The following is a 13088-nucleotide window of genomic DNA, read 5'->3' on the forward strand; positions in this document are numbered from 1 at the left end:
AGATAATTGTTGAACGACTTTAAGGTCGTCTCTCCATAGACGACTTCCTGGTCGTCTTTCCACAAAAGACTTTTAGGTCGTCTCTACATAGACGACTTTAAGGTCGTCCCTCCATAGACGACTTTAAGGTCTTCTCTCCATAGACGACTTTAAGGTCGTCTCTCCATAGACGACTTTGAGGTCGTCTCTCCATAGACGACTTTAAGGTCGTCTCTCCATAGACGACTTTAAGGTCGTCTCTCCATAGACGACTTTAAGGTCGTCTCTCCATAGACGACTTTAAGGTCGTCTCTCCATAGACGACTTTAAGGTCGTCTCTCCATAGACGACTTTGAGGTCGCCCACATAGACAACTTGTTTTTTATAAGAAAAACATTTTCCTCCGAATTCTTCAATGTGGCAACCCTAGCACCAGACTCTTAAAATCATAACAATGCAGATTACTATAATCACCAACTTCAAAGTTTTTTTCTTGTCTCGAAAAAAATGTTGGCTTAATGTGCGTTTAAGAGCTAACACAATAACTGGCAACAGCAGCTAGGTATTCAAACGCAATCATCAGCTACAAAACAACAACAAATTGTTTATGCATTTCAAAGCGAAAAAACGCTCTATATAATCTCAATCCTCATGCAGAGCTATGATGAGGATATTACTGTTGTTATTTTTATAGCTGTTATGATTTTTTGTTTGGTTTTTTACCTTTTTTTCTCGGCTGAAGCTTTGTTAAACGCACGTTTAAGCTATTAATTTGAATGCTTAACACGCAATTGTTGTTATTTCGATGTTATGCACAATTCATGACTACGTAATTATTTTATTAAATAAGGCGCATTTGAATTGAAAAATTATGTTGGAATTAAAAAAATTAAAAGTTGAAAATTATGGCTGCCACTTTTCTGTACACGAAAGAAAAAAAAAACAAGTAAAAAAGCTGTAAGTTTGGCCGGGCCGAATTTTGAATACCATATGGAACGAATATGGCAATTTTCAAAAAAATAAAATTTTTTAAATTTTGTTCAAATCTTATAAATACCGAATGTAGCTGTTATATTAGGGTCTATACAATGTTAACCTGCATAGGCAACTGTTGTCATAAGCCATTAGAATATTCAAATAAGAAAATATTCAAATAAGAAACAAAAAAATCGGTGAATAATGTAGCTAAACTCATCAATATAGGGAGTTACTATTATGTGGGGGCTATACCAAAATGTGAACCTGCACAGAGAATTTTTTGTCTTAGGCTGTAGTATTCATTACGAACTTCAAATACCAAATTTGAAATAATCCCGTGAACAATGTCGCTAAAATCATCAAAATACTGAATATAGGGAGGTACAATTATATGGGGGCTTTACGATGGCGTGGACCTGCAGATACAATTTTCCGTCTTAGCCTGCAGTATCCATTACGAAATTCAAATTTGAATCAATTCCGGTGAATAATGTCACTAAAATCAACAAAATACTGAATATCGGGAGGTACAGTTATATGGGGGCTATACGATGACGTGGACCTGCACAGACAATTTTCTGTCTAAGGCTGTAGTATCTTCAAACTTCAAATACCAACTTTGAAACAATTGCGGTGAATAATGTGGCTAAAATCAATTTTATGCACCTACTCTATTTCGTTCAGAAGCTAGGGTGATTTCCACAGACGGGCGGACATTGCTAAATCGACATAGAATTTTATTCTGATCAAGAATAAAATGTATATTTCGAGGTGTTACAAACGGAAAGACAAACTCAATATACCCTCCCTGCTATGCTGGAGGGTATAAAAAACATCTGTAAACTAAATCGGATTCTTTTCTGTAAAAAAAAATCAGGACAGTCTCTGGAGCTTTTTTTTCTAATAACTTTTATTTCTGTCCTGAAGACTGATGCTCCTGTATGGAAAAAATTGTAGGTACAGGGGACTTATTTTTCCCCCTTAGAAAAATTGTCAAGTCAGATAACTGATTTAAAATAGTCGAAGGACTGCTTTTTTCTGTGAAAAAAATCGTCAGGAAGGAGAGACGATTTTTTTCTATAGAAAAAATTTCTTCTATAGAAAAAAATTTGTCAGTCCATGGTCTGATTTTTTTATATAATAAATAATTGGTCCGTCAAGGGACTGATCATCAGGGGCTAGATTCTTGCTCTATGAAAATATAAAATGAAAAATATTTCCTATTTTATTTATATAATTTTTTTCATTTGACAATTCCTCCCTTTATAAAAGTTTTCATTTCATATTTTCATAGAACGAGAATTGAGGCCCAGGTCTGATTTTTTTTCCAAAATTTGTCCCCAAACACCAATGACCTAAAATATTTATTTGAAATAATTTTCATATTTCGTTTTTACTCCTCACCATTTTTGTTTTTTTGGGTTTCATGTCATTGCTACTGCTGTGCATTTTTGTTTTGTGTGAAGTTATTTTTAATCTCTGATTTCATGACTTTATTGTTTGCTTCGGTTTGAGGTGCAGTTATTGTGTGTGACAAATTTTTCAATTTTCCCAAAAACAAAAAAAAAATCTCCAACAAACCGTTGTCCAAAAATATAAGCCAAACTTTTATTCGTGGCTTTGCGCAACAAATAAACCTGACAATTCCATCTACAACGACAATAACAACAACAACAAACATTCGTCATCTATTCCCTCAAAAAGAACTCCCAGAGACAGCGACAAAAACGAAGACAAGTAACCGCATGGAACCACCAATGATAATAAAACGAAATTGAAGAACTATTTCCACCACCTTGAAGCAGCGAGCAGTTGGTGATAGAGCCAGCGACAAGCGGGCTCACCATGAAACAATTTTCCCTTGGACTGCTGCGCAGCGGTTCGACTGTTTCACCATTTCAAAATTAGCATAAATTTATGCAATTTTTTGGAGATCGCGTGAACCACGAATATTGTTAGCATCTTATGTTAATCTCCTATGAATTTTTGATGAATTTTTATGTTTATCCTCATATTTCCCTAGCTTTGATTTCTTGCTTTCTTTCCCAAAAAAAAGGAAAAAAGACTGAAAAACGCTTTTTATTGTCTCTGTGTGATTTTAGTTATTTTCACCCATCAGAACAAGGGCCTGGAAAAGGCAACAGCAACAGACGTGAATAGTTTTCTGACGAATCGTGTGGTTTTTTTTTTTGTTTGTTGGTTTTGTTGGGTGTTAATGTTGTTCATGTTATTGTTGTTGTTGGCTTTTCCATAATCATAAAGAAAATTGTCCATCTTTTTTTGGCATGTTTATATTTTGTTTGGGAATTTGTCACTTGGAGAAATTATAATGGGTCCGACGAATTTTTTTCTATGGAAACAAATCGTAACCGAGGTCCGACGAATTTTTTTCTATAGAAACAAATCGTAACCGAGGTCCGACGAATTTTTTTCTATAGAAACAAATCGTAACCGAGGTCCGACGAATTTTTTTCCATAGAAACAAATCGTAACCGAGGTCCGACGAATTTTTTTCTATAGAAACAAATCGTAACCGAGGTTCGACGAATATTTTTCTATAGAAAAAAAAATGGGACCCGAGTTTCGACGAATTTTTTTCTATAGAAAAAAAATGGGACCCGAGTTTCGACGAATTTTTTTCTATAGAAAAAAAATGGGACCCGAGTTTCGACGAATTTTTTTCTATAGAAAAAACTTGGACCCAAGGTCCGACGAATTTTTTTCTATAGAAAAAACTTGGACCCAAGGTCCGACGAATTTTTTTCTATAGAAAAAACTTGGACCCAAGGTCCGACGAATTTTTTTCTATAGAAAAAACCTGGACCCAAGGTCCGACGAATTTTTTTCTGTAGAAAAAACTTGGACCCAAGGTCCGACGAATTTTTTTCTGTAGAAAAAACTTGGACCCAAGGTCCGACGAATTTTCTGTAGACAAAACTTGGACCCAAGGTCCGACGAATTTTTTTCTATAGAAAAAAGAAAATAGGTCCCAATGTCTGACAATTTTTTCTCTATAGAAAAAAATGGGACCCGAGGTTCGACGAATTTTTTTCTATAAAAAAAAAATGGTACCCGAGATCCGACGAATTTTTGGTCCTCTGGCCCCTCGAATTTTTTTCTATAGAAATAACTTGGTCCTCTGGCCCCTCGAATTTTTTTCTATAGAAAAAACTTGGTCCTCTGGCCCCTCGAATTTTTTTCTATTGAAAAAACTTGGTCCTCTGGCCCCTCAAATTTTTTTCTATAGAAAAAACTTGGTCCTCTGGCCCCACGAATTTTTTCTTTAAAAAAAAAAAAATGGTCCGCTTGCCCCTCGAATTTTTTTCTATAAAAAAAATTTGGTCCTCTGGCCCCTCGAATTTTTTTCTATAAAAAAAATTTGGTCCTCTGGCCCCTCGAATTTTTTTTTTCTATAGAAAAAACTTGGTCCTACGGTCCTTCGAATTTTTTTCTATAGAAAAAATTGGTCTCTGACCCGTGGATTTTTTTTATAGGAAAAAAATCAGTCCCTTGTGGAAAAACTGCTTTTAAACCTTCTATCTTTATAACCTGTTATAAATGTCCTCCTCAATTGAAAAAATATCGGTCATCTTATTCATCAGATTCAAGACAAAATTTGTTGCAATACAAATTTGTGTGAAAATTGTCAACTCAATTGAATTTGCATACAGCAACAATCCCTGTTAAACATCATCGAAGATACAACAGAAAAAAATCCGAACATGCAAAAAACAACTCCCAAATGGAAGATACATTGCTTCTGGAGAAATAGAAAAAATCCGAAAACAAAGAAACGCAGAAAATTGCCTAGAAAGTCCAATCACATAAACAACCAAACCGCAGACAATCCTGGCCAACACATCTGTATATGGTCGAATAAGTAGACCACTTGTGGGATATCTTTTGAATGTTCGGTACGGTTGTTTGTTTTGAGTTCGAAGCCAACATGATTAGTTTAGCCGTTGTCCGGCGCGGTTGTATTGTTCGTTGTAACGTCTCTCGTATGTGTAATTGTTGTCATTAGGAATTGTTATTGCTCTATTGTTGGCCGACGATCGGCCATGTTATTCTCTTTTTTGGTGGCTTATCCTCTTCCAGTAACAGCTAAAGTTGGCCGGATTGGCTGCCTGCTCCTGTCATCGTTTCTATTTGTATTTCGAGTAACTGATTGTATTTCAGATGATTCCGATCAAACAGACATCAACAAATTGTCAACATTATTGAGAAATTGTAATAAAAAAATAGAAAACAGTAACGTATTCAGGCCACCAAAAACAAAGCGAACAAGCGATTGTATGCGACAAAATGTCAAAACTCCCGAATGGATTTGCAGAGGCTAATACAAATCGGAATATCGCAGAAAAAAATTGGCAAAACAAACAAAGAAACTTTCCAATTATGTTTGATGTTTTGGTTGGATGTTGTGGGATGTGTTCCAACAAAAAAACAGAGGAAGTTGGGAGAGGTTTGAGAATTTCAGGGAATTAGAAAAAGGCGGAGGAATTTCTACTTCTAGTAATGAGTCTGTATACACGCCTGGTAAGGAGTCTGAATAAGACGTCTGGTTAGGCGTCTGTATGAGACATCTAGATGCCTAGTAAGGCGTCTGTACAGAGAAAAAAATTCAAGGGGCCAGAGGACCATTTTTTCCATAGATAAAAATTCGACGGACCAGAGGGGCAATTTTTTCCCCATAGAAAAAAAATTCGACGGGCCAGAGGGGCAATTTTTTCCCCATAGAAAAAAATTCGACGGGCCAGAGGGGCAATTTTTTCCCCATAGAAAAAAATTCGACGGGCAATTTTTTCCCCATAGAAAAAAAATTCGACGGGCCAGAGGGGCAATTTTTTCCCCATAGAAAAAAATTCGACGGGCCAGAGGCGCAATTTTTTCCCCATAGAAAAAAATTCGACGGGCCAGAGGGGCAATTTTTTCCCCATAGAAATTTTTTTCCCATAGAACAAATTCAACGGGCCAGTGGGCAATTTTTTTTCCATAGAAAATAATTCAACGGGCCAGAGGAGCAATTTTTTTCCATAGAAAAAAATTCGACGGGCCAGAGGGGCAATTTTTTTCCATAGAAAAAAAATCGACGGGCCAGAGGGGCAATTTTTTTCCATAGAAAAAAATTCGACGGGCCAGAGGGGCAATTTTTTTTCGATAGAAAAAAAATTCGACGGGCCAGAGGGGCAATTTTTTTTCGATAGAAAAAAAATTCGACGGGCCAGAGGGGCAATTTTTTTCCATAGAAAAAAATTCGACGGGCCAGAGGGGCAATTTTTTCCATAGAAAAAAATTCGACGGGCCAGAGGGGCAATTTTTTTCCATAGAAAAAAATTCAACGGGCCAGAGGGGCAATTTTTTTCCATAGAAAAAAATTCAACGGGCCAGAGGGGCAATTTTTTTCCATAGAAAAAAATTCAACGGGCCAGAGGGGCAATTTTTTTCCATAGAAAAAAATTCGACGGGCCAGAGGGGCAATTTTTTTCCATAGAAAAAAATTCGACGGGCCAGAGGGGCAATTTTTTTCCATAGAAAAAAATTCGACGGGCCAGAGGGGCAATTTTTTTCCAGAGAAAACAATTCGTCGGGCCAGAGGACCAATTTTTTCCAGAGAAAACAATTCGTCGGGCCAGAGGACCAATTTTTTCCATAGAAAAAATTCGACGGGCCAGAGGACTGATTATTTTCCATAGGAAAAAATTCGTCGGGCCAGAGGACCGATTTTTTTCCATAGAAAAAAATTCGACGGGTCAGAGGACCAATTTTTTCCAAAGAAAAAAATACGGATGTTAAGACGTCTATGTATAGCCTCTTCTATATAGACGACTGTTATGACGTCTGTTAGCCACTTGGCAAGGAACTTATTGGCCACATGTTGGCTTCCCAATTTTTCTCCAATTTCCTAGTTCCCCTCTCCATTTGTCAAATCAATTTTCATATTACTTTTGTGTGTGTGTATGTATACATGATACATCATCTCAACAGCATATGGTCGGTGGTTGGCCACCTACTTTTATTTGCTGATTGGTAATCCAATGTTTGGTGACTACCTACGACTACCTGTTTGCTTAAGTATGTTAATTGTCAAACTTTTTTACAAAAAGTGATTAAACAGAGATGTGGAGAGCAAAAAACAGTGCAATGTTAATGGGTATTAAATTGGCATGGAGTTACCAAAAGAGAATGGCTGCAGTTCATCATAAAAATGGATAATGGCTAAAAAAGAAACTGGACGATAGACACAAGGATAATGAACTTTGAAATATTTATTTTGGAGAAATCCAGAAGGACTGCATTCAAACCTAAGGAAGTAATATTTGTGATGGTATACAAAAAAATGGGGAAATTCTCCCTTCGTTAGGTCAAATAATCTTCGAAATATAAACTTCCCGGAGAATAAATTTAAACCCAAAAGAAGCTCATACTATATTCAGGATATACATTTCGCCTGGGGATAAATTTGAAATCCAAAAGAAGGTTACTTCAGTTTTTTTTAATCCCTTCCAAGAAGAGCCTATTTTTGAAAAGGCCTCGATATATATAGGGTTTTTGTATCAATTTTTACTTACTCGGTGATTCCCCGCCAGCTGCACCTCCCGCTCCTCCATGGGGCCGTGGGCTTTCACAGTCAACAATTAAAGCCTCATTTTCCGAATCTTCATTGTTTATAATAGCCGTGGCTCCCGGGACATATGTCTCACTATTGCTAGTTCCTGCAACCTGAGACGTGCTCGATGTCTCTGAGGCTGCCACATCTATGGAATCATCATCCAATGCCGAAGTAGTGACCCCCGCTGTGGCTGACACATCCAACTTGAGACGTTTTGCTGAGGGTGAACTTCGCCATAAATCATCATTGCTGTTGGTGTTGCTACCGCCGGTTATGGTGTTGCCACTGGGAGTGGCAACCGGTGTGGTTGTGCCACCAGAATTAGTTGCTGCTGAAGAAGACTGAAAAAAAAAAAAAACAAGAGAATCAAATGCAAATTATCAACAGAAAAGGGAGAGTTAAAGTCATGCCACTAAGAAACAAAACTAGCGGAAGTATTTAATCTTAAATCTGTAAAAAAAGAAGTTACCTCCTCCTTCTTTTCATGTATCTGGATGACCATTTATTGTTCATGTTCTACTTCCGTGGAAATATTGTTTTATAGTTTTTCTTTGCTGCATTGAAATTTATTTTCTTCCCTGGATGAGCCCCCATTTTGCTAAGGGCCCTCTGACATTTATTGCTTAGTCATACATATCATTCTACAATTCCCGCCTTCTTCTATAAAGGTGTCATTTTAGTTTCTTTTTTCCCCAACAGTTAGACTATAACTGAAGTTGTGCAAAAAAGAGCAACAAAACAGGTTAATACAAAAGCGTTAACAATAATAGTTGGCCCCTTTTGTTGGTTAGATTCGTCCCATCAAACGGGGGAATGTATAGAACGCAAATTGAAAATTACTATAAGTATTCAAATCATACAGAGGGAGCGATAAGCACAAAATTTACACGCAGAAAAACTTAGATTGATGTAAAAAGATACATATTCTGAGAAAACTCATCCAATAATGGAAATTGATGTACGGCAAGTTTAAGTCCAACTTTGGACGCCATATGAGATAGCAAGTTCCCAGTTAAGCCAAAAATTAGTCTCCAGGAATCATTTCCTATACTAATGTCTATATACGGCGACTTTGAACCCAAGGTTGGGCGCCATACGGGGAGTGTGAATCATCTAGACAATGGACGTTAAACCCCTTAAGAGATAAGTTCCAGTCACTCTAAAAGTACCGCCTAATTTTTGTTTAGACTAGCATCCAGGAAAATATATCGGGAAGTAAAAAAGACAAATCTTCTACGAAAACTCATCCAAAAACGGAAACTGATGTACGGCAAATTAAAGCCCAACGTTGGGCGCGATATGAGATAGTAAGTTTTCAATCAAGCCAAAAATTAGTCTTGAGCAATCTCTTTCTATACTAAAATCTATATACGGTGACTTTGAACGCAATGTTGGGCGCCATAAGAGGACTTTGAATCATCTAGAGAATGAAAGTTCATTTAAGATGAATTTTAGTCCCACGTATAATATAGCAAGTTTCCAACCAATGCGAAGATACCGCCTCATATTTATTTAGACTAGTCTCCAGGAAAAACCTATAAACTACCGACTTTATTTCTCTTTTAAGGAAGTAAGTATACAATACTTTATACCTTGCATTGGGCGCCATTTGGTATACAAAGCCGCTGTGAACAAATGTCTTAACGGTCCATCCCTTACAGACTTGACCTCCCTTTAAAGAACCCTCCCGTTGGGCGCCAATTGGTATACGAAGTCACTGTGAAGCCGAAGCAGTTAAATCCCCAGAAGTCTCAAAAAGCCAACTCCTTACACACTTAACCTCCCTTTAAAGCAAGTAATTAAAAAATATTTTAAGCCTCACGTTGGACGCAATATAGATTACGGAGTCATTATGAAGCCGCAGTACATACGTGTTACTTAACTGTCGTCTGAAAATCCCAACATGTTTGTTGTACAGGGTGAGATAAAAAAACTGCAACAAAGTCAATCGCTATAATTTTTACATTTTTTTTTTAATTTTATTGAATGAAAGCTAAAAATCTCGAATATAGCATCAAATTTTAGAATAAGTTTAGATTTGTTCGAATTGGTCACCTTTGGCACGAATTATGACCTCCAAACGGCCAATGAAACCGTCACACGCTGTCCGAATGTTGCTCTGGCCCATTCGAAGCGCTTGCTTGAGGTGATGGACACTTTGGTATTTTTTAGTGCCAACCTTGCTTTCCAAAATACTCCAGACACAATAGTCCAACGGATTGGTATCAGGAGATTTTGGTGGCCATTGAGCGCTGGAAATAAAGCGAGGAAATTCATTTTGTAACCATTCTTGGGTGGTGTGTTCTGAGTACGGTGGTGCTGAGTCCGGTTGGAATGTCCAAGGTCTGCGGCCAAAATGTTTGCGTGCCCAAGGCTTTAATACACCCTCCAGAATATTTTCGAAATAATATTCGACATTTATTCTGATGCCACGGTCGATTAATATGAGCGGAGAGCGACCATCGGCTGTTATGGCGCCCCACACCATCACCATGACCAGCACTTGAGTTCTGGTGGCCAAATGAAGGTACACATTTTAAGCTGACCTCTTTGACAAGTAAACACGATCATTTTGTTTGTTTACAAACTGCTTTCTCATCGGAGAAGACATTCGTTTTTATGAAATAAATTTTGATTTAAAGTCCAGTTTTTAAAACTCTTGATCGAAAAATCGTTTTCATAAATTGTGAGAAAAACAAATTACTGAACCACACAGACTACCCCAAGGCTCAAAGTTATCTACAAAAGCCATGATGGGATATTTTTATATGTGTTTAGTATAAAACAAACATCAGTTTAAAGAACTCCAGTGCACCAACTTCTCCTACAGCATATGCTTTCATATACTCTTATTGGCTCTTTTGGAAGCCAGTGAAGCAAAAAAATTATCCCAAAGTTCCTTAGGAATATTGCTAGGAACCTGTTAGAGTTGAACTCAACATTGGGCGCCAAGGTATGCTAATGTATATGCAGCGAACTTCAGTCCCGCGTTGGGTGTCAAAGGTGTTTACTATAAGTCTAATTTTAATTGTGAAGAACTCTAGAGCACCAACGCCCCCTAAGACATGTTCATTCATATACCTGAGACTCTAGGTCCACGTTGGGCGCCATTTACTATTATTATAGCAATACTGTTAATATATCAATTGCACAAAAAGTTGGTACTTGACATTTGTTGGGCGTCAAATACATTTTGCAGTTTTTTTTTTTGTTCCCTTTGGGGGGCGACTGGTAGGCTGCAGCGAGGCTGTTGGCTTGAAAATTTCCAGATGACTAACAAGGATTCTTTACAATAAAAAAAAAACAAATTTCTCTCAGTGCATCTCCCTCAAGCGAACTTTAATTTTATGTTCTTCTTCTTTGTTTGCAAAAATTTAACATTTTCCTAGCTGGCTGTGTGTTGTTAACAAGAGATCTTAAGGGACCAAAGAAATACAAAAAGAAATCAAAAGAACAAAACAACTTAAAACGCAAATTACAAGCACGGCTTAAAGAAAACAAAACGACGTTCAGAGAACCAGGAAAAAATGTGGTGCACGTAAAAATAGGAGCGCCCCCATTCAAGAGTAAATCATTGGCTTTGTTTTCTTTTTTTTTTTCTGCTGTACGCCTAAGAAGGCGAGCAGTTAGGCAAAGGTAGCCAAGTAAAGTTTTCTGGAAATTCTTTGGCATTGCAAGAAAAAGAAGTTGTCAATTTGCAAAAGGAGAATAAATTTCTATTGTTGAGCACTGGTGACGAATGAATGCAAACGACAAATTGCCAAGAAGTTCTGGCAGCAGCCATGGCAACTGAAACATGGGTGAATGAGTTGCGCAACAAGCGTAAAGAAATAAATGTATGAGTGAACGAGTTTGCCAGTGAGTGAGTGAATTATGGCGTGGTCGTAACTGTAGAAAATTGCTAAATTAATAATATTTTAGAGCTTCTGGAAAATTGTGGCTGTTATTAAGTGGTTGCAGAATTTATTTACAGCTACCGCACGGATGATGGTGGGGATAATTCATAGAGCAACAATGATGATGACTTGTTTAATTTTGAGACAAAAGACTATTCATGGGGATTTGGGAGCTGCAGAACCAAAAATTATGTTAATCTAAATAAACGACTTGTGAGTTCTTTGACATAAAAATATATTTAGCCGTTCCTAATCCCCTACAAGGTCTTCAGTTTCTTGATTCTCATATCAACAAGTGTTACAATATCAATTCCTAAAATCTCACAACGTATCATGGCCCTATTGCCAACTGCAGCACCATATATGAGTCTCTATCTTGGCCACATATGTGGTGTGTTGGTAGCTGGAGCCCAACTGGCTGACCACAAACAATTCTCGTAGTAGAAGAAACCTTCTATACCCTGGCAAATATTTATTGTTATTCTTTGTCATGGTCATGTGATTTATAACAAGAGAGTGGCGGAATAAGTGTCACATGTTGCTTTTTAGTGCCACACAATGCCAGAACTTGGCTATTATGGCCAAACACACACATGTGTAAGAGTTACATTTAAATGTAACTATGAACTTCATTTGGTCAACAAAATTATGGAGCAAAAACATTTTTATAACTTAATCTTAAAGGGAGAAATAGGAAAAAAAGGAAAATTGTCAGGGACGGAATGTACCTAAAATCGAAATTTGTGTGAATCGTGATTATAAGAGGTTAAAGGGTTCTGAAGGTAATTTCTTTTGGGAAAATACTTCAAGGATTTCTAGAAATACACATAAAACAATACTATTTACAAACGCGATGATGAGGGATATTTGCATATGCAACGAACTTCAGTCCCACGTTGGGCGCCATTGGTATTTGGTATAAGACCAACTTTAATTTTGAAGGAGTCTAATGCACCAATGTCTCCTACTTGGGGCTCTGAACCCCGAAAATTGTCGGGGACGGAATGAACCTGAAATCGGACTTTGTGTGAATCGTGATTAGAGGAGGTCAAACATTTTTTTTTTATACCCTCCACCATACTATGGAGGGTATATTAACTTTGTCATTCCGTTTGTAACTCCTTGAAATACTCATGTCAGACCCAACAAAGTATATATATTCTTGATCAGCGTAAAATTCTAAGTCGATTTAGCGATGTCCGTCTGTCTGTCCGTCTGTCCATCTGTGTCCATCTGTCCGTCTGTCTGTCTGTCCGTCTGTCTGTTGTAATCACGCTATCTTTCGAATGAATTGAGATAGATGGTTAAAATTTTGCACACATGTTTACTTTTCCAGTAGGCAGGTTAAGTTCGTAAATGGGCCATGTAGGTCCACGTTTTCATATAGCCCCCATATACCAGTACCTCCCGATATTCCGTATTTTGATGATTTTAACGACATTATTCACCGGAATTGTTTCAAATTTGGGATTTGAAGTTCCAAATGGATACTACACCCTAAGATAGAAAATTGTCTGTGCAAGTCCATGTCTTCGTATAGCCCCGATATAACAGTACCTCGCGATATTCGGTATTTTGATGATTTTAGCGACCTTTTTTGCGGAAGTAATTTAAAATTTAGT

The 13088-nt window shown here is 37.3% G+C and overlaps 1 protein-coding gene across 2 annotated transcripts in view; it reads right to left on the reverse strand.

Moving 5' to 3' along the window:
• The window catches only part of LOC101900631 (chromatin-remodeling ATPase INO80), a 145968-nt gene that overhangs the window by 40231 nt on the left and 92649 nt on the right, over nucleotides 1-13088 (reverse strand). For both annotated transcript variants that reach the window (XM_059123226.1, XM_059123225.1), the window contains exon 13: nucleotides 7530-7911. In XM_059123226.1, the coding sequence (XP_058979209.1) occupies nucleotides 7530-7911 (382 nt within the window). The remainder of the gene's footprint in view (nucleotides 1-7529; nucleotides 7912-13088) is intronic.

The sequence above is a fragment of the Musca domestica genome, unplaced genomic scaffold (assembly GCF_030504385.1).
Source record: "Musca domestica strain aabys unplaced genomic scaffold, Musca_domestica.polishedcontigs.V.1.1 24, whole genome shotgun sequence".
Classification (NCBI taxonomy): Eukaryota; Metazoa; Arthropoda; class Insecta; order Diptera; family Muscidae; genus Musca; species Musca domestica.